General features: G+C 37.2%; 1 protein-coding gene across 1 annotated transcript; it reads left to right on the top strand.

Annotated features, from left to right (window-relative positions):
• The first annotated feature begins 383 nt into the window (after positions 1-383).
• Positions 384-19,101, top strand: GALNT3 (polypeptide N-acetylgalactosaminyltransferase 3). Its single transcript, XM_063429690.1, has 10 exons — positions 384-926; positions 1,892-2,064; positions 3,942-4,091; positions 4,911-5,145; positions 6,011-6,128; positions 10,844-11,044; positions 12,032-12,163; positions 14,627-14,728; positions 16,064-16,216; positions 17,310-19,101. Exons 1-10 carry the CDS (start codon positions 430-432, stop codon positions 17,430-17,432), a joined length of 1,884 nt encoding a protein of 627 aa, XP_063285760.1. The 5' UTR covers positions 384-429; the 3' UTR covers positions 17,433-19,101.
• The last annotated feature ends 3,241 nt before the right edge of the window (positions 19,102-22,342 follow it).

The raw sequence follows: 22,342 nt of genomic DNA, 5'->3' as shown, positions 1-22,342 counted from the left end.
AGAATGGACAGTAAATACAAGGGACATAGAAAAGGGATTTCAAATGAGACGGGGGATTGAAAGGTGATTTCCTGGTCACACTCTGTAATGAAATATGCTATTTATGTCCGTGATTGCATTTCTCCAGTTCTAAACCAACTACTGGTCATATTTCAGTGACATACATACCTGCAAACCAGAATATCAGGGAGATAGAAATTTACACTTCTGTCATCCAAAATGTATGCTTTTTAAGGTTTTACCAGTACGGTCACAAAAAAAATGGAATTGCTCATTTAAGAACACATGCTGTTGATGTCTATTCTTTATTTATGTGGTGTTTTTGTTTTATTCTTTTCTTAGGTTTCAGTGTCCTGCGACCATATTCGTAATGGAACATTGTTTTGTAGACTGATTTTTATTTTTGCTTAAACATTCATAAACACGAAGATGCCTACCTTTAAGAGACTTATTTTAGGAAGACGATTTTTGCATTGGAAGATTGGTGCAGTAACACTTGTATTTATGGGATTTTTATTTTTATTACAAAGAGAAGTAGTTGACAAAGAGAGAGATGAACTTGGAGTTCAGGGAGGCATTTACAAAAAGAAAAAAATGTTGGACATGGTGATAGATGCCGTCAACAATATTAAAGATGCTATGCCAAAAATGCAGATAATTGCACCAGTCAGACAAAATGACAATGATGGTAAGAGACAGTGCTTGCCTGGATATTATACAGCAGCAGAGCTGAAGCCTTACCTTGAACGACCTCCTCAAGATTCAAATGCTCCTGGAGCTTCTGGAAAAGCTTATAAACCTGGAAAACTTACCCCAGAAGAAGAAGAAGAAGGAGAGCGTGGAGACAAGAAACACTGTTTTAATGCATTTGTTAGTGATCGGATTTCGTTGCACCGTGATTTGGGACCAGATACAAGACCACCTGAGTATGAATAGCTATTTTTATCTTATTTATTTATTGTTTTTAAGACACTATAATGTATTTAAAATGGTGAATCTTGTAATGGAGGTTACAAAAATTAAGGGGCAAGGTTGTAAATCTGTCATAAGTTCCAAAATTGGAGGAATTGCAATAGAATCCAATATAATTAGCCGGAACATTTCATGTGTTACCACGATGTATGCATCAAAATGATTTAGACAAAAATGCCTCCGCTGTACAAGTGTTAAGCATGTGGCAGCGGGCTATCACTTGCTAGTCTGCCTTCACTTTAAAAGGTTACAAAAAAAAACGCTATGGAAACAATATTAGTATATAAGAATATAATACCTCAGTTATTCCCCCACCTGCTTTGCTGCGGGTGGGTGGGGTATTTCTCTAAACAGCAAGTAGCCATTAAATAATGAAGTTGGACAGCTCACTGTACACCTCCTAGTTCCCGTCTCTGACCAGTGGGTGGGGAGGGGGGGCTCAATTAAAAAAAAAAAAGGGGTACAGTCAAAAATCCTCCCCAGCTGCCACCCACGAGTGGAGGCTGAGGGCTCTAATGTGGGGGAGGGGGGCTCCAAGTTGTTTTCCTAGCACATATGGGTGATCAGTGGGGGTTCTTATTTAATAAACCCAGGGACATCCCACTGACCTTCCCAGCCCCAACCCATGGGCGATGGAAGCAGGCTATATAAAAAATGATTAAGGGGGTGGACATGCTATTGTCCTCTCTTAAACTCCTACACATTGGCTTTGGGTGTGTAGAGAGGTATTAAAACAAATAGATGTAGACATGCTACTGTCCAGTGTCCCACCTGGCCCGTGGGTTTTTGGTTGGGGACATAATGACAATAGGGAGGATGGATTTGCATTCCTAGTACCTCCAACCTCCCCAGGCTACAAAACATTTTTTTGGTGTTTTTAGGGATCACAATTTAACCTTTTGTGTACAATTCATGACAGGTGCATTGAGCAGAAGTTTAAGCGGTGTCCACCTCTTCCCACTACGAGCATTATAATTGTGTTTCACAATGAAGCATGGTCCACGCTGCTCCGAACTGTTTACAGCGTCATGTATACATCTCCTGCTATACTTCTTCATGAAATCATTATGGTGGACGATGCCAGTGTAGATGGTAAGTTACTAGTTTATAACCACACAATCATTAAAATTACATGTCAAATTCCATTTTGTTTTTGTGTTTTGTTTTTGTTTTTCCATCATGAAAAAAAACATTAAGCCTTGTGCTATGGTACTGAGATATAATATCATAATTGATTATTCTTTGTCTCAGAATTATGGAAAATTAAATCAGAATGACAAACATGAGGTAAACATTGCCACGCTGTGACACTTTTTAGACGTTAGGTCTGGTATTTGTGTTGCCTTATAGACTTGGTGCCCTGTATTTGTCAAGCTCTACTTAATATAGTCATAGTTAGAGCACTCTGTAATTAAATAAAGGGACTCTCTGTTTGTTTTCCTGGCACTGCAGGTACCCTCTCCCTCCCACCCCCCATCCCAAGTTGCTGAAGGGGTTAAAACTTACCTGTATCTAGCGCCGATTTCCCTCTGCGCTGGTTTAGGGTCCGCCCATGCTCCTCCCCTGCCAACGGGGGAGACCTATTGCACATGCGCAGCCAGCGGCGGGGGAGACCTAATGCGCATGCGCGGCAATGCCATGCATGCGCATTAGTCCTCCCCATAGGAAAGCATTGAAAAATGTTTTCAATGCTTTCCTATGGGGATTTCAGCGACGCTGGAGGTCCTCACATAGCGTGAGGACGTCCAGCGACGCTCTAGCACAGATAGTCAGTGCTATAAAGCCGGAAGTGCCCTCTAGTGGCTGTCTAGTAGACAGCCACTAGAAGAGGACTTAACCCTGCAAGGTAAATATTGCAGTTTATGAAAACTGCAATATTTACAGTTGCAGGGTTAAGGGTAGTGGAAGTTGGCGCCCAGACCACTCAAATGGGCAGAAGTGGTCTGGGTGCCTGGAGTGTCCCTTTAAAATATTTGCCTCTAAACTTGATAAAGTTTCAAGTTCAGCTTTTTATATTCCCTGAAGTCTGTGTTTTGTTTTGTTTCTGAACACACACTATTGTGCAGCATGATGCTTGGCTGAATAATCCGTTTTTAGGTTTTCAGTTTTCCTGCCAGGGAAAATGTTCACCTCTTCAATTTTTTAAGACCAGTCATACGTAGCCAGTCCTCCATGTTCCAGCGTGACAGCACAGGGAATGTGTCAGACTCAGCAGTAGGTACTTTCCCTGGTCTTTTATCCCCTGACACTAAGCAACAATAGAAAGTGTGATTCAATGCCTCTTCCCTGCAGAGTGTACTACAAAGCAACATACATTTTGTAAATTAATCTCTTTAACATGACTCCACACTTCATAGCCTCTTTTGTCCATTACACATTGAATGCTGGAAGAAGCACCCTGTCTCTCCTTCCACTCCTATAATTCCTAATAGGGACAGCGGCTTTCAAAAAGCACTTTATCTATATGCCCACCTTTACTATGTGACACAACAGGGGCAATTTTTGATCCTACATCATTGTCCTTTTTAGCTAAATATGTCATCATTAGGGTGTCTAAAGGAAGATGTCCTCCATGGGAAACACCATCCGTTTTTATGGCAATCCAAACATGCCAAATATGATGTTTTTGGTGTTTTCCACCTATTATTGTCCTGCATAACATTTATGGGAAGTGCACAGTAGTTTTCCTGGAATTGACAGATCCTGGGAGCTAAGATAGAAGTGGTCCTTGCATTTTGTGAAGAGATTGTACATGCTTCCTATGAGCATATTGTACATTTTCAAATGACTAATTTTATTATGCTTCTTTTCTTTGTTTTTGTTTTTTTCTGTTTTTGTTATTATTGTTTATTGTCAAAAACTTTCAATAAAAAATATTAGATGGAGATTGCACATCTGGCATTGTGCAAAATTAAGTAAAAAAATTAAATAAAATGATTAATTTTTCAACATTTTTTTTATTCATTCAGAATATTTGAAAGATAAACTGGATAAGTATGTGGAGCAGTTTCAAATCGTGAAAGTGGTCCGGCAGAAGGAAAGGAAAGGTCTTATTACAGCTCGATTGCTGGGTGCTTCTGTAGCGACTGGTGATACTTTGACATTTTTAGATGCACACTGTAAGTATCTAATTGCTTTCACTGCTGGAAATTTCCATAAGGTTAACATCACTAGTAGCTTTGTTCATTAAATAGCATATTGACTTGTCATATTCTTATTCTTGTCATAACTTTTGGAAGTTTATTTATATTTTTGCCACTCACAATTCACAGTTTTATATAATAAACCCTGTGTTGATTTTAATGGTTGAATGGGACGAAACACTTGATTGTCCAGTCAATATAAATGCTAATTCAACTACCAGGAAATGTATCTGGAGTACAGAACAAGGGCAACATCTCGGTTAAAAATGCATTAACAATTATTATTTTAATTCTTGAAATCAATTATATATTATTTAAGAATACTATAATGTCCTTCTCATCATAACATTTGTTTTATTTTTGTATGTGCTTCGGTTGTGCTAAAGAGAGGAAATTAAAGTAATTATACGTTATTAAATTGGGCAAAAGTAACATCCCCAGTATGTACTTGGAAACCAGAGTAATCTGAATATACCTTTCCCGGTTAAACACTGTTATAATTATTATAATTATTAATATTATTATTGTTATTAAAACATCAACACAAATTGGAAGTTGGAAGTTTTTAGTTTTTTTTTTAGTTTTTTTTTTTTCTCTTTACATTCCTTTTTTTACACGGGGGGGGGGGGGGGGGGGAGAGAAAGCGAACACACTGTATGGATACCTAAAATTAGGTATGATAGTATTGTTGAGCTTTCAACCTTGCTGTTATTAAGACCATTACCTTTTCTTTTCAAATCTCTCTCTCTCTCTCTCTTCTCCGCCCCCCTCCCCCCTTTTTATGTCTCTCACCAGGTGAATGCTACTATGGTTGGCTAGAACCCTTGCTGGCACGAATTGCAGAAAACGACACTGCTGTTGTCAGTCCAGACATCGCCACCATTGATCTTAATACATTCGCATTTAGCAATCCATCACCCTATGGTAATAATCACAACAGAGGGAATTTTGACTGGAGCCTTTCATTCGGTTGGGAATCTCTTCCCAGCGCAGAAAACAGGAGACGGAAAGACGAGACCTACCCAATAAAGTAAGACTTTCATATCTAATGTCATGTTCTGCAAATTTGTTTTTGCCTTCACTCTGATATGACTTCATGTAAGCAGGTGTCATGAATACACCAGGCATGGGAATATCAAAATCGGGCACTTGATTGAGCATGAGAAATGAGCCCAGATGTTAAATTATTTCATGACATGTTCTTACCTTTCTAATGGTGGATAGTTCTACACTTCTAGTCATCAAAGTGGAATTATGCACTGAATATAGTTTTATATGACATGAGTGTGATATTCTGTGGATAAAACTAAGTATTAAATGCAATCTGTTAATGCTGTAATACTTTTGGTTTCTGAATTTTTCTAATGAACATATAATATAATTAAACATTGTATATCAATGTATAAGTATAAGCCTGGGTGTTTACTGTACAAAGCAGCACATGCTAAAAACACTGTCCACAGGCCCGACCAAGTTCAGGTATATTACATAGTTCTTTAAAGTTAAGGTTTCACCCACGTAATTATCTTTGGTATTGGACTAATTACAGAATGCCTGGCTCTGGCCACTTGATTTATATCCTCTAAGTATGGGTTTCAGTTCAGCTAGGACCATTATAGGAGATGAATAGTTTGAATGTATCCTTGAGAATGAATGAATGAAAGAAAATGTTGGTGCAAAATTCTGTAAGTGAAGCGATAAACAGGAACATTTAAACAGTGACTGCTATTACTTATAACATTTCCCCTCAAATTAATTTTTTCCCCATTCTGTTAGGCTTGTATGTCTAGTAAAGGAATTGGGTAAGAATACATTAAATAACTACATCTTTCTAGAACAGGTTTTGATAAGTCCATGGTTATCTATGCCGTTGGTAATGATTTCATTAATTATAGGACACCTACATTTGCTGGAGGTCTCTTTTCTATTTCCAAAGAATACTTTGAGCACATTGGAAGTTATGATGAAGAAATGGAAATCTGGGGTGGAGAAAATATTGAAATGTCTTTTAGAGTAAGTATATCCAGAGTTGAAGTAGTGAGTCCTTGAAATATGCGGCCGCTCAGAAAACATTGTGTAAGAGAGAGGAGTTCCTTTGAACCTGCCAAACTTGATTTACTATTTTTGGACAAGCTTTTAAAATATTTTTTTTTTCTTCAAAATATGAAAATATCAAAACTACATTTTTTGTATATGATATTTTATCAAATTATTAAAATACTATTAATTATCAAAGCATTTAAAAAGCGTATCCAGAAATATTAAATTGAGGCCCGAGTTGGAAGATACTTAACTACAAGGTCAGAAATGTATGAATAAGCTGAATTATGGATTATCCATTATTTACGCACTACAATCACATTCAATATGGAATAGAATGCTACAGAAGGTTTTTGTAGAGTGGAGGAACAGTAGTAATGGCACATGTGGGATTGGTAACCTTTGTAAATGCTGGTGTTGAGTCAGCTGGGTTTTTAGATACACTAGAAGTAAATTTAACTCAAGGCAGTGTGCTTATTATTTTGGTCAGAGTTAAAACTATTTATTCCGTTTCAAAAATGTTTTAGATGGGGATATGCCATCTGAGATGCCATTAGACTGTAACTAATAGAGTTCATTCTAGATTTTTAGGATAGAATAATAAGGTCTCATATGGAAAGTTTGATAATTAATGCCATTCAACACTACCATCATGATGCAACTAAATTGTCCAGATTTTTCTGTGTTTAGAGTACTACATTTTTTTTATTAGAATTAAACTAAATCAAAAACACTCTAGCATAGAATTATTATGTTCATAATAGTATAGAAGATAACTAAATTGGTAGTCCTCTTTTACCGTTGATGTCTCATTATGAGAAGACAGGTTCTTCTACTAATATTAAGTGTATATTTCAAAACCAAAACCTGCTTTTTAATGGTTCTACACAATTTCCTAGAACTCTCAAGAATTGTTTGGGTTTAGGGTCTCATTTTGAAGTTTTCTGGAAGATTTCTGATGTACTTCTAGAATATTCAGTTGAACAGAATCTCTCACTTCTAGATAAGTGACATTTTCTTGTTCCTTCATCAAAGTAAATGCAATTGCTGTGTTTAATGGGGTGAACACATTAGCATGGAAAAATAAAATTTAAAAAATGTATTTATCAATACAGCACTTCTGTATTCTGGCAGAGGCTATCATCCCGTGATGCTTAGGGCACTCATGTACTCGTGGGTGTTTGTGGAGAAATCCTATGAGACTGCAGGGACTCTTGGCAGTTTCTCCAGCAGTGCCATATGTGAGCATGCACCTTCCTTATGGAATGGTGGGTACTACCTAATTTGCATGCTTTGCCTTATGTGCCCAGCAAAGCAGTTCTACTAAAATCAAAATGAATCCATAAGAATTCAAAAAACAAAAGGCCAACTTTTAACTATTTGGTAATTTTGGAAGAGTCCTTTCCTTTTCACGTAAATATGAGATTCAGAGATGCCACTTTTAGGTTTTGTTTTTTTAGTTTATATGGATGAGCAAAAAGCAGTCATTCTTGCAACTGCTGAAGGATAAAGTACGTTCCTCGTTTATTTTATTTTTTTTAAATTATTTGTAGGCAAAATTACATTTGTGACGTAACCCTTCTAGTTTTCTGGATCTGTATAGACCGTGCTAAAATTCAGCTGGATTTAGCATTATTAACAGCCACTTTGGGTTCTGATGAGTTCTTAGCCTAGTTTTGTCAAGTGGTTAATAATTAAAATTAAATCCATCATTTTGAGGAGTTAGGTTGCATTAAATGGAACGTTTTCCCATAGAAGATGTCCATTTCTCTCTGTCTGCAGCAGTCTATAATCATTCTGAAGGCAGTAAAGATGTCAAATGAAACACTTCCTGTAGAGTCCATTACGATTGTCTTATTTTTACTCAGACTGAAGCAAAAGAACGTATCTCCTAAACTGTAAGCCCAGCCAAAACCTTATTGACTTTTTTTTTCTGTTCCTTGTGGTTGTTGTTTGTTTCATCTACATAATGTATAGTGCTTCAGATTGTATTGAGTAAATAAATGAAAGTAACGTAAAAAAAATGTATGTGTATAACTCGATGTTTGTGCATCCAAATAGCAGTTCTATGACCCATTGCCACTCAAAAGACTTGCTGGTCTGCTGTATACCTTTATTGTCAGAGTTCCAGTCATTGTGAACAATAATCTTCACTTTTATAGAGTTGTGAATACGAGGAATAGCCTTCAAGTTGTTCAACACTACTGCTATAGAAAGGTTAAATAATGTGTGGGATAAATGCTTCTCCATGCTGTAAATGATCAGTTGCTTCTTCTATGCAGTGAATCGGACAGGTGATATAGAATAATTGGTTTTGATATGCTGTCAAACTGCATCTCTGCACAGTTGCTTTTGTCTGGGAAGGCATACACAGATTTGGTGTTTGGTTATGTCTGGATTTGTCTCAGATACATGTGTTGAGCTGTGATTTATATACAATTTGGACATAAGAATGTTTCACAAATTGGGGCCTAAATCGTTCTGGTATGATCATGAATAATACTACAGTGTCAATTATTTTTATTTATACTCAAAGTTAATACAACAGTGACATTGGCTCTGCAGCTGTTGGTCACCGAGCCCATTCATTCACAGGTTATTCATCACTGTTATATAAGGTTTCTCAAAATGTATTTTCTATTTCCCTTCTGACGTGCTCAGAAAGTTATTTTCTTCCAGTGAACAAGCTTGTTTGTGACAGAGAATCTAATTGTGCCACACTGTGAAATTTTTGAATTTCATTTTTTTTCATCTGAACTGTGTACTTAAAGGGACTCTCCCGTACCAGGAAAACAATCAGTTTTCCTGGCACTGCAGGTCCCCTCTCCCTCCCACCTCCCATCCCCGGATGCTGAAGGGGTTAAAACCCCTTCAGTGACTTACCAGAGGCAGTGACGATGTCCCTCGACGCTACTTCTTGGTCCGCCCACGCTCATCCCCGTCACCATATTAGCCCGCGGGGAGACTGATCACGCCAGCTGGCGAGGGAGACCTAATGCGCATGCGCGGCAATGCCGCACACACGCTTTAGACCTCCCCATAGGAAAGCATTGAAAATGCTTTCAATGCTTTCCTATGGGGATTTTAGCGACGCTGGAGGTTCTCACATAGCGTGAGGACGTCCAACGATGCTATAGAAATCTGTGCTATAATCACGGAAGTGCCCTCTAGTGGCGGTCTAGTAGACCGCCACTAGAGGAGGAGTTAACCCTGCAAGGTAAATATTGACGTTTATGAAAACTGCAATAATTACAGTTGCCGGGTTAAGGGTAGTGGGAGTTGGCACCCAGACCACTCCAATGGGCAGAAGTGGTCTGGGTGCCTGGAGTGTCCCTTTAATAAACGCATGTCACGGGTTCCGAGAACATTACATAGCAGTCACAGTGAGAATTCAGAAATAAATAACCGCTCCATCACAATAAGAGCATGGAATCCCTAAAATATATAAAATTCCATGTTCTAGCTCAATGCCACTGTAGACATTTGATGACTTCAGTTCCCATGATGCTAGGCCATTCTTAATGACCGCTGTGCATCAAAATTATTCTTCACGTGTGCTGGATCAGGATTAGCCATAGATGGGCAAATCATTATTGGCATGACCAGCAAATTCCAACTAACTTGAGTTATTGTTTTACACAGTCGTATATTGTAGTAAAAAATATTTATTTTAAAAAGGGAAGGACCGATTGTGTTTGTGCATTGTTTATGTGAGTGCCTCAATCTGTTCACAAACCATAGTAATGCTTCAGTTTTTGTGGCAGTATTTGTTGACTGATTTATGGATAGTCGTTTGTGTGTAAAATGTATTATTTGTTGCGTTACTGTTTTTAAAGGGTCAATAAAAACAATTCTTACCGTTATCGGGCATTATTGAAATATAAACGTTTCCTCTCTTGGATCAGATGCACAAACATGGTAGCTGCTAATCAACCCTGGCTTCGGATGAATTTACAGAACATAATTTTCACTGTGTATAAAACAATCACCAATTGCAATGTAAATAGTATGCACAATGATGCCCCTTAAAGTCTTAAGCCACGAACATTAAATTCTACCTTATGTTTCATCTCAATTTATATAAAGTGTGCCAAAGCTTGGTTATAATATTGTGGGCAATTCTCTATTTGTCTTGTCTTCGAGTAAAGGTAATTGTTGGGCTGTTTGATGCAGCAACTGGATAAATAAAGTAAAATAAATAAATTAGATATATGGCTTTATAATTTTATGACATGGTGTACTCTGCATTTTGCTGCAAATCATGTTGTTGCTTGCTTTGAGCTTGTCAGAATTTTCGAAGGCTTGGGTGTAGAATGTAATAGTGTGCCCCCTGGTGGGGGATACTCATTTGGCACCATTTAAATAAATTGGAAAGTTAAAACCGCAACCTTACCAGTCTCAGGATAGGATAACCACCAGAAAATGTCCTGGTGTCCTCGTCGGCAAATTCGGCTCTGAACACTGGATGCATTACTACAAACCAAACCTCCATCAGGATATTACTACACGAAAACCCAATTGTTTTCTCCTGTTTGGATAGAGAACTATATAAACCAACCTCCTTAGAGATCACCTACTAAATGTTTTCCTTCATATTTCAGTTGTCCATGTGTGCAAATTAGGACAATAAACTAAGTACAAGCTTTGTTTACTGACATGAACTGCTTTTTTTTTTTTTACCAACTTAGGTTTGGCAATGTGGTGGCCAGCTGGAAATATTGCCATGTGCTGTTGTTGGTCACGTTTTCCGCAGCAAGAGTCCGCATACATTCCCTAAGGGTACCCAGGTTATTGTGCGGAATCAGGTTCGACTAGCTGAAGTTTGGATGGATGATTATAAGGAAATATTTTATCGAAGAAACAGAGAAGCAGCTAATATTGTCAAAGAGGTGAGTTTTTCTTATTATTTATTTAGAATTTATTTAAATTATATACTTTAAAAAAAGTTTGGTGACAAAATATTGTACAGCTGCGTTCTCTTGCACTATTATATGCTCTCCATTAGCAATATAAATGGACGTCTCTTATAATAAAGTAGTTTGACTTACTATTGATAGATAAGTTGACATGAATGGAAATACGTACAGCACAGTTCTCTGTTGTAAGACTCTAAGCATGCCATCGGCTTTTAATATTAAAACCACTTTAGGTATGCATTAGAGCAGTGGTTCCCGAAAGGTAGATCCTCAGATGTTGTAGAACTACAAATCCCATGATGCTTTGCATGTCTTTAGAATGCTTTTAGCATGACAAAGCATCATGAATGCTGTAGTTGTAAAACCTCTGGGGATCTACCTGTTGGGCACCCCTTTATTAAAGCTTAAAGGCACACTCTCAGCACCAAAACCACTACAGCTTAATGTTGTGGTGTTAGTACAAGCATGCTGCCCCTTTTCTCTCACAAATGTAAACAACACTATTTCTAAGAAACTGAAATGTTTACATTTCGGCAAGAACATGCCTCCAGGGGCTGCCAGCCACTAGAGATATTTTCTCAAAAGGACTAAGATCTTTACATTCTGTATCTTCACACATAGCAGGATGACTACTGTCATGCTTCTCACAGTACTGGATTCAATACTTCTCTGTGAAAAATATCTGACTGGAGCAGTGTTGCAAGTGCCGCCCATGCATGTAGGTTTCCATTGCTTCTCTATGACAAACACTGCACTAGAAAAAAGCAATCAAGGGTGACTTTTCCAGAGACACTGTAGATGCTCCGAGAAGACTGACCTGGAGGAGGATTTAAGGACAGTTGTTCTGAACCTAAGTGTTCATTGAAGCATTTAGTATTTGGTGTGTGTGTGTGTTTTCTTTTTCTATTATCATTAATTCCCCAAATCTTTTCTTCATATTTTGTTTCCTGTACATGCCAGAAATCCTATGGAAACTTGTCCAAGCGACTTGATTTGAGACATAGCCTGCAGTGTAAGAATTTTACGTGGTATCTAAAAAATATTTATCCTGAAATTTATATACCAGATCAAAATCCTCTTATATATGGAGATGTAAGTACTTCATTTTACACATTTATTTTTATTATTTTTCATGTATGTATAAAAAAATCCAAAAACCTGCAATTCTTATTTATTATTCTTATTTACCACTATGTGGAGTATCTGCTCATGCTAAGAATTGGACCAAGCATGGTCTTTAAAGACTAGATTGATTTGATAACCTAGACAGACATTTAAATGGCTTCATTAAAACAGTCTTCATATGAGAATCATGTATAACAACACTGTTGGGAAAAAGTCTGTGTATCTTGGTTAGGTACCCTAGTATGCACATCCCCACATCGTTTACACTACAATAATGGTCACTGCGTGCTAGATTTTGCTGGATGTTTGTTCACATTAAATAGTTACACTGTTTTGTTGGTGGTCTACTACAGTTAGTGAGTACACTGCTGGTAAATTGAGATTCACAAGGAAGTAACATTTTTAAATATTTCTATAACATTCAAAATTGGGCAAATACTCTAATTGTGAATACAATAGCTAGAATCATTTCCATACATCAACATTACCTATACTTATAGTCACCAAAGCAACTTTAGCTTGGTTAAATGACCATGCTCAATTGCCTGCATATGATTTGCACAGCCTTTTTAAACACTTAATGTAAAGAGTAGTCTAATGTATACACTTGCTTTATTGCGCAGCATTTTCAATTTTATGATTTCTTATCTCTTGCACTGTTAATAGCCTTCTAGACCCTGCAGGAGCCTCCTGTGTGTGATTAAAGTTCAATTTACAGAGCAGGAGATATAAACGCCTAAAGCTATTTGTCTAAAGCAAGTTAACATCTGATTTGAAAATGAATTTTTTTTCCATGCATGCTGTGTCAGTCACAGCCAGGGGGTGTGTGGCTAGAGCTCCATAACCAGAAAAAATTTGATTTTAACTCCTTCATAGCAGAGGATTGAGCAGTGACACTGCAGGGGCATGGTCTCTACACCAGTAGTGCTTCATTAAAGGAACACTATGGTGCCAAAAATACAAATGTGTATTCCCGACACTGTAGTTGTAAAATAAGTTTAGATCCCTGGGCACCCTTACCCTCATCCCCTCCCAGGTAAAAGTTGATTTTTTTTTTTCAAGCACTGCACATGTCCACTTAAACAAAAAAAAAAAAAAAAAAGACATAAGGCCTTTTTTTTCACTGCAGCACAAAGCAAGCATACCCTAAATGCCCTAAATGTAGGAATTGTTGAGCATAATTTGCCAGGCTACCTATTTTTATAAAAAAAAAAATCCTAGCCAGCATGCCATGGCTTACACATCACACACCACGTGTCCACCTTCACTATGCGGCCTTACTGTTGATTGCTTTGTTTGCCAGAGAACTTGCTGTGCCCTAATGACCACCTCTGATAATGTGCAGCAATAGGACTGCATTGCTACGGCAAGCAGAATTCACTTAATATTTTCCAATTTAAATAAAGCATGGAACATACAAATTCCCTTATTTTTACTACAAACTATCTAAACTGGACTGAATGTATACAAAATAACATTTATTGAATGTATACATTCTACTGATCCCTGTTTCCAGTGTGTCTCAGTTGCTTTAAAGGGACTCTCCAGTGCCTGGAAAACAAACACATTTTCCTGGTTAAAACCCTTTCAGCTACTTACATGAATCCCCCGCCAACGTCAACCGGCGAGGGAGACCTAAAGCGCATACGAGACAGTGGCCGCGCGCATTGGCCCCCCATAGGAAAGCATTATACAATGCTTTCCTATGGGAAAAATCTGATGCTGGAGGTCAGTGAGGACGTCCAGCATCAGACAACCGACCAAAAGTTTATTTGGATTCCGGAAGCCCTCTAGTGACTGTCTGATAGGCAGCCACAGAGGCCCGACTTAGAGCTGCAATGTAAACATTGCAGTTCTCTGGAACTGCAATGTTTAACATTAAGTGCAATAGGGGCACAGCATCAAGACCACTTCAATTAGCTTAAGTGGTCTGGGTGCCTGGAGTGTCCCTTTAAGAAGACTTTGACACTACTGTAGACTACTGACACTACTGTAGATTACTGTATTTGTAGACAGTTTATTTGACCCTGAAGAATGTGATAATTCTGTTCTAACCAATAGGAAGCCGTTAATCTGGCTTGGGAACCCCCCACTAGTTGGTAATGACCTGCATGGGATGAGAATCATTGTTAAATATCTAAACAAATAAAAGAACACATCTAACTTTAACAGTATATGTAGTTTAATACAATGTTAAACAAAAATCTGCACACAAGTCAAGCCATAAGACTTGCTTTTCCGACAGAAAACACAAATTTGCAGTGATGTTACTACCGCAAAGGATTCTGGGTGGGCATATGCAAATTAGTTTAACAACAAATCACATTTTTGCCTCAATCCATTATATATAAAATGTATTTTAATTGTTTCTTTGTAATGCTTTTTGAAAACCAGTTATTGATTGTGTTTCTTTTTTTTCTTTTCTTCTAGATAAAAAACATAGGCAGAGAGTTGTGTTTGGATGTTGGAGGTGATAATCATGGCGACAAACCTCTCATTCTTTACAGCTGTCATGGGCTTGGAGGCAACCAGGTATAGAAACCCTATTTATTTATTTTCTCAAGAGTCTCCAGTTTGCAGAAAAAAACACTTAATTTTGAAAGTAAAAGCACCAAGTTCTGGTTTTAATGTTTATATATGTTTATAAAGTAAGTTCGTTTTACAAGTTCGAACAACCTGCGCATACTGCTGAATATTGAAGGCAGCTAAATTAACCAAAACCAGAGTTCCATTCCAGTTGAAGATATGTGAGATGAAAGGAGGGTATAGTACCCTAGGGGAATTCTCAGATGTTGATAAAAATGTAAAACATGAGGAAGTTTATGACAAAATATGGTGATTCTTGGTGCACCAAAATACTACACTTACTACATTAGGTGACATTATCACCCACTATTAATTGAAAGTTCTGTAGGCTTTAGGAAGAATAATTAAGCATAAGGAAATATTTTAAGGATGATTAGTAGACTAGGAGACAGATTCTATCTAACATGCCACGGAAATTGATCTGCTTAGATGAATAAATCCCCAACTGAATTAGTCTTTTTTTATAAACATTAAATTTGGTTTAAAACTTAGCAGTAAACAACTTTGCTTTATTATTAAGTTACTAATGTAATTGAAAATGTATGTATGTTATATAGTGAAATGTTGCATGAAAGTACCAAATCTAGGTTTTAAGGTGGACCTGACAAAGCAATACAAAAATGTAGAACTTTGTGTATGGATGAGTCTAATTCAGGCCTGGGCTGGCCATTGGGCAAACTTGACAAATGCATGGTGGTCCACAAAGGCCATGGACAGAGGCCAACAAAAGGGTCTCCCCAGCTGGTCCATGCAGAGTCAGCCTTGCTGTCTACCTTCTCGAGCTAGGTGGGGCGATAAAAACTCTCCTACACCGACCCACTAGCATTTTGTTGAGGAAAAGAGTAACAACTGAATAGTCCTCTTGTTAACACGGAGTGTTGAAGCGGTTAACGTGGCAACGCTCGAACACAGCACATAGCTAGAGCTCACAAGAGGAACAAACTCAGTCTGCTACAGGAGGAGCTGCAGACAGCCACTCAAAAAAAATAATAATATATATATATATATTTTGTGAGACTGATGTTTAATGAATGAGCAATTGCACTGGATCTTGTATGTTGACACACACACACAAGTGTTGCGTTTATAATTTTGTTCAGTTTATGTTGTATGAATATATAACATTTTTAAAATAAGGTATTGAAAGGTTACTATTAAGACGTTATTGGCCTCATCTCGTTGAGAAGATTCACAAGTGTGCTGAAAACTAATCAAGTTAATGAGTGCCTTAAACTATATTTGTTTGATATCAAGCTATACTTTTTTTTTTTCTTAATCTAGTTTTTTGAATATACAACAAATCATGAAATTCGCCATAATATTCAAAAGGAGTTGTGCCTTCGTCCTAGTAAGGGACCAGTGCTTCTAAAGGATTGTGGGTATCAAGGCATGGGTACATCTGTGAATCCTGAAGATAAATGGGAATTACTAAAGGTATACTTTTCTAATTTTATGTTTACTTTATACAAAATACAATTACTGGTGTAATATCCAGTTTACCTTTTAATATTTGTTGTTGTTTGCATGACAGTACTTCTCTGGCTACTCTAGACTGAATGATCAAGTGAATGGCATATTATTTCTAGAATCGTAAATAGACGCGGAAACAACTGCTTAAATAGACAGTCTGAGTCTGTCAATGCTTTGGATAATAACATGGTGCACGGTACTTAGAGCACCCTGAGCACACGCTCATACCTGAGAATGGCATTAACCCCTTAAGGACACATGACATGTCTGACATGTCATGATTCCCTTTAATTCCAGAAGTTTGGTCCTTAAGGGGTTAAGCAGCAACGATTTGTGAGACTGTTGTGAGATATGTAAAGTGTCTCCATTTACAAAATGGGTGGACTGGCTTCGGATGAATTGCTTCCTGGATTAGAGGGAGAAACATTTCCCAGTCCCTGTTGAGCTGCAGCTATTTATCTTTCCATAATTAATTAAAAACAGAAGCCAAATCCAATCTGGAGTGTCCTTTTAACATTTTACAGAATAATGACCATTTTTATTTGTACCTCTACGGCACTTACTGGTTACTGGCATATAGGTAGAAAGAACAGCCATGTAATTCATTGAAATGTTTCCACGTGCATCCCACAATGCTGGTCTCAGACTGATATGATTCTACATTGTTGCTCAATGTGCGTGGGTTGTGACTGCATCTCATTGAACAGCAAACATAAGTATATCTTTTTATCTAGCGGTAAATGTAAAATGATTTGCATTGCACAGAATCTTGGAAAGTAATACATTCAATCCATGTCTATCTTGCTCTGAACAGATTTTGCCTAGACTGTCTGACCTTTTGTATACCCGCGTGGCATGCAATACTTGGTATTTTCTTTTTAATGCTTTGCAACCCCTGCCGCTTCACTTGGCATCAAAAGTACCGATTATTGATATGTTTGTGCCTACACAGCTTTCCACAATAGTATACGTAAAAATCACACTGCTAAAGTTGAAATCCTATATCACTTAGTAAATAGTATGTGATTCTCACTCTAAATGTTGTCATTTTTTCCAGGATCAATTGCTGTTCAGTCCTGCCTTTAACATGTGCCTTACATCGAATGGAGCCAACCCGCACCTCATACCATGTAACCCTTCCGATCCTTTCCAACAGTGGGTTTTCCGACAGAGTGAATAAATTCGATATCAGGGGCTGTTTTCTCTTTAATGCTGTGAAAAGAATACACTGTGGCATTTTATGCAATAGCAGCTGACTAGAATTATGTCTGGGATGTAAAAAAAAGAATTAACAGACCTGCTAAACATGAACTAAAAATGCCAAAGAATGTTTCAAATCTGTTTATTTTCCACTCTGTTTACAATATCATAATCTAAAGGATTAGGTGGTGGGAATAAGCCCGTGCCTTACATTGACAAGGAAAAGAACTGATCACAAAAGCTTTATTTTGTGGTTAAAGTATGGTTGATCAATTTACACATTACCAAATGTCCTTAAAAACAATGTTTCGTATCTGTTGAAAAGATCATCAATATTTTTTTTTATTTTTTTATTTTTTTTTACGACTTGCAAATTTTGGTTAGAAAGCAATAGTGTAAACTGTTCAAAAATTGCTCATCAGAGGAGTTATGGTTTTTAATTATTAATTTTTTTTAGCTATTAGTGTGACATAGTATCAGTGGTGGATATCTTATTTTCATTATTTTACGGGTTTTTTTCCTCCATCCTAAAATAAATGCTATTTCTACTATTTTTGCCAGAAGTGCTGTTAAGAAGCAGAAGAGTCTAAAGAAATGCTGCAGAAGCCAGCCAATCCTTTGGATTCAGTAAATCTCCTCAGATAGTCAGGTCTAACTAATCTCTAAATCCTGGACTGTTGGTGTTAAGTACCTGTGATAGAACCTTTGAATTAGACGCACATTTTTCTTGCTATGGTAATATCGCCAAACCATTGCTTTTGAAAAATGATTAAGCCAATTATGCTGTATGTAATGTTGACTGGGATAGTGTCAAATTTGTCTGATCTGGATACTGGGGGCTTAACATTGTTTATTTGTAATTGCTTCTAAACACTACTTCTACCAAAGAATGGAGGAATTCTCGAAAAAGGAAAAAAAAATCTTTTTCTTTACAATAACTTTCGATTCTTTTGTCTGACGTATACATTTGCTGTTATGAGCAAGTCGATAAATCCGATTTTCTTACATTTACTCTCTTGCACTTTCAGAGCAAGAAGGCCATGCTTTTGTCAGACGAATTTGAGTGGAAAGGAAAGGTCTTCTAATAGTGGGTATCCAACTACAAACTTTTCAACTGTTTGTGGCTTACAACTCCAATAACCTGCCACCAACATAGATTATAGGAGTTGTATTAAAGCAGGGGTGGGGAACCTTCGGTCCTCCAGATGTTTTGGACTACATCTCCTTTGATGCTTTGCCAGCATTATGTCTGTAAGCACATTATGGGAGATGTAGTCCTAACATCTGGAGGGTCGAAGGTTCCCCACCCCTGTATTAAAGGGTCACTCCAACCACCATGACCACTTCAGTGATATTTAAAGTGGTCATGGTGGGTAGGAGTCTGGATGTGCAGTGTTTCTGCTTGAGTCACTGCACACCCAGAGTTATTGTTAATTGTGTGCTAGTTGTAACCCCCACACACGTGACATTGGCAGTCCAGAACTCTGTTTATATTTAACGTCTGTCAGCATGCACTGCACTCTGCCGACAGACGTTAACATATTCCCCTTGCAGGCGGAGTTGGTCGGAGTGACTTGAGGACAGAGTGTGGAAGGCAGTGCCAGGAGCTTCACCTGGTGCTAGATTCCAGGTTTTATTGCAATCCGAGAAGTTCCACTGCTCGTTAACACCACTAGAAAGTTGCAGAAGTACATTCTATGTCTATGCTTTTTAAAAGAAAAAGAGAAAAATCTTTGTTCTTTTCTCATCCTATTGGTTACAAGTTGGTCTTATATGAAACTGGTACGCTGTTTCTCTATAATATTTAATACAGATTGTGCTTTTATGTTCTTTAAGCTAGTTTATTAAAAAAACAACAACAAAAAACACTTTGAAATTGTTTTTTTCAAAATGCAAATATTTTTAATTATAGGGCATTGCATATTTTTCTTTCCTCCCTTTAACCACTTGTTAGAAAACCACATTTGCCTTAACTTACTGCCTCAAACTCAATAAGTAAACTGTTTTTTTGGTGGTGGGGAGGAGGGGGTGATATTATCCCATGGCTAGCACTGCAAAAAGTCTACACTTTCTGCAAATGGACTAATAGGGAAGTAGGGTGAGGGCAAAGTGCCCAAATGAATGGGTTGTGGGCACTGTTATAGCACAGATAGTTGGTTTTGAATTCTGTCCTGAAAGGATATGGCTGGTTAATGGGTAACCTGGGCAGAAAATAGGATTAATTTCCCTATTTTGTTTGATAATCTCATTTAAAAAAAGTAAAATTTATTTTTGAAATCTGTATAGTGCAGGGTGTCATTGACATCTTCTTTTTTGTAATATATGTACAATGAAAAATCGTCTCAGGCCTGTTTTATCCAAGAAGAAAGTGCTTTACCGTTAATGCACCTATACAGTTCCATTCTTTATACGGATGTCCTGCAAAATAAAAAGGCATAACAAATGTATGGATGTTACATATTACAATACTACTCACATAGAAAAAAATGTATATTTTTGCATTTTGAAGGATTTTTAAGGCCATATTGGCCATTAATGTGTTGTCTTTTGACATATTCAGTAGTACTGGAATTTTTACAATTTGTTGTTTGGTCAGATATTTGTTTGTTAGGATTAAAAGGTTATTTTATGACTCATGAAAAGTAATAAATGTTTATATTTTCAATTGTTTAAGTGATCCTTGTGTAATTTTGACTTGTGTTTTGAGTTTTGGATTTTTGTAATAGATATGCCTCGGTGTCCGTTCACAAAACTGAATCCTAATTAATCATTTTAGCTTCAATAAACCATAAGTAACTAAATCACTATTTTAAAAAAATATCTATGGTGAAATTAATATTAATACTGGAAATGCAATCCACATATAAAACCATATCAATCATTAATTGCAAGCATGTATAAATTGGACTTAAACCCAGCTCTCTGTGTATACATAGAAACATAGAATGTGACGGCAGATAAGTACCATTCGGCCCATCTAGTCTGCCCAATTTTTGAATGTATTTAATTAGTCCCTGGCCTTATCTTATAGCTAGGATAGCCTTTTGCCTATCCCACACATGCTTAAACTCCCCCCCTCCGCACATAAAGAGGTCATTTAGGTATATACAAAACCATGCCAGCAAAAATATTTTGATATATGGTAAATGTGTTCGGGAACATACATGTGCATTTTTGTTTGCAGGATTCTTGCAAATGTAAGGTTTAACTTTCAGTGTGTGAAAACCTGTGAATGGAGTATGAGTGAATGAATGTGTAATTTCTCAATTTGTATGTATGTGTGTAGGTGAATTAATAAATGTATTTTTATCAATACTGTATATGGATATGGTATGGAGCTGCATGTGTGGTGTCTTCATGCATCATTGTAGCGGGAGTACATAGCTTGACGTGCAGTTTGTAATTGCATAGCTGACCTTTGTGGTAGCAAAAATGCAATGTGTAAAATAATCTATGTAGTACACAAATGCAGTAATGTAGTGTGATTATCAATGTATTTCTGTATGAATGCATTATTGCAGTGTGCTAAGGCAATCATGTAATGTTATTGTATACATATGTAAATATTGTGTTTTCTATATTTATCTATGTATTGTATTGATGAATGTATGTAGTGTGAGAAAATAGATCTACGATGTTCCTGGGCACTGCATTATGTTTGCAAATGTGTAATTTGCTGAGTGAATGGGGTGTAAATTTTGTTTAGGAATATAATGAATTCAAAATTTTTGTTTTCTTTGGCAAGGTTTGGACTGTTGAATTTTTCTTAAATGAAACTAACATAAACCTAAAAATGAGCCCAAAAAGAACTATAACACCCTTTAGTCTGCCTTTAACAGGAACAAACATTTGTATTTCTTGATATTTACTATGTTCTGCTTTTTGTTTCTCTTTTGTAAAATATAATTATACTCCTTGAAAATATCTTACGTGGATTGTGAATATTTTTAACGGATCTGAATCAAAAGATCCATCCCACATTTAATGATAGTGTTGTTTCCTTTGGTCTAAAGTGAACTCATCATTTCAGAAAGTTCCAAATGTATTCTGGTTACTTTGTGGCTTCCTCCCACTTTAGCTGATTGCGACTTCCTCAAACCCATAGATACAATTGCTACCTTATGTCAAAATGATTTAAACCCTGAAAATGAATGGTGTGTAAGCTTAAATTAGAAGAAATGTATTTAAATTTTAGGTTTTATGTGCATTGTTTTTCGCGAAAAGTTGGCAAGCTATCCCTGCATACATATTCTCATATACTATATATATATACATACAGAAAGTGTACACACCCCTTCACATTTGATTTATATTGTAGCCTTATGAAAATTTTTTTTTTACATTATTCTATAATTTAATGGAAAATAAATCACTATTTAGTAGACATACTCCCAATGAAAACATGATCATGCATTTTTTTTTTTTACCATTGGGGGTATATCCCAAAAAAGTAAATCGCTTGCAAAATCTGTGTCATGGTGCCTGATCAGCAGCACCATGTGACTGCACCTGATCAGTCATCTGTGCAGTCACGCTGCTGGAGGGGGAAGCTACACACTTGGCTCCCTGCGGCTCTCCCCGCCCTTGCAGCGTCTGCTGTAGCGACCAGGTCCAGCGTCATTAAGGACGCCGACCACTGCAGTACTGTGCTCATGTATAGCTCCGCCCCCCAAAAAAGTCAATCATGACGTCTGCAGCCCACCTAGACTTTTTGGTGGCTGTCCAGTCACAGACTTTCCAATGCAGTTCAATGCAACGTCTATGTGAGGCAGGTGCTCTGGCCAATTGCCTGCCTCTTGAGCTTATCTTTACTGAGCTATACAACCAGGATGAAACAGGATCCATTGTCTGATGGCCTAGGAGATGTGACAATTCTATTGAAATTTGCAG

The sequence above is a fragment of the Pelobates fuscus genome, chromosome 8, assembly GCF_036172605.1.
Source record: "Pelobates fuscus isolate aPelFus1 chromosome 8, aPelFus1.pri, whole genome shotgun sequence".
Lineage (NCBI taxonomy): Eukaryota > Metazoa > Chordata > Amphibia > Anura > Pelobatidae > Pelobates > Pelobates fuscus.
Note: the sequence above shows the minus strand (reverse complement) of the source record. Positions and strands in the feature narration are given on the sequence as shown.

What these genes read in the sequence shown, in the direction of transcription:
- GALNT3 (XM_063429690.1), top strand. Translation starts at nt 430, where the DNA reads ATGCCTACCTTTAAGAGACTTATTTTAGGAAGACGATTTTTGCATTGG. An exon ending in GGACGATGCCAGTGTAGATG is followed by an intron (nt 2,065 to 3,941) that starts GTAAGTTACTAG and finishes TTATTCATTCAG; the next exon opens with AATATTTGAAAGATAAACTG. An exon ending in GACATTTTTAGATGCACACT is followed by an intron (nt 4,092 to 4,910) that starts GTAAGTATCTAA and finishes GTCTCTCACCAG; the next exon opens with GTGAATGCTACTATGGTTGG.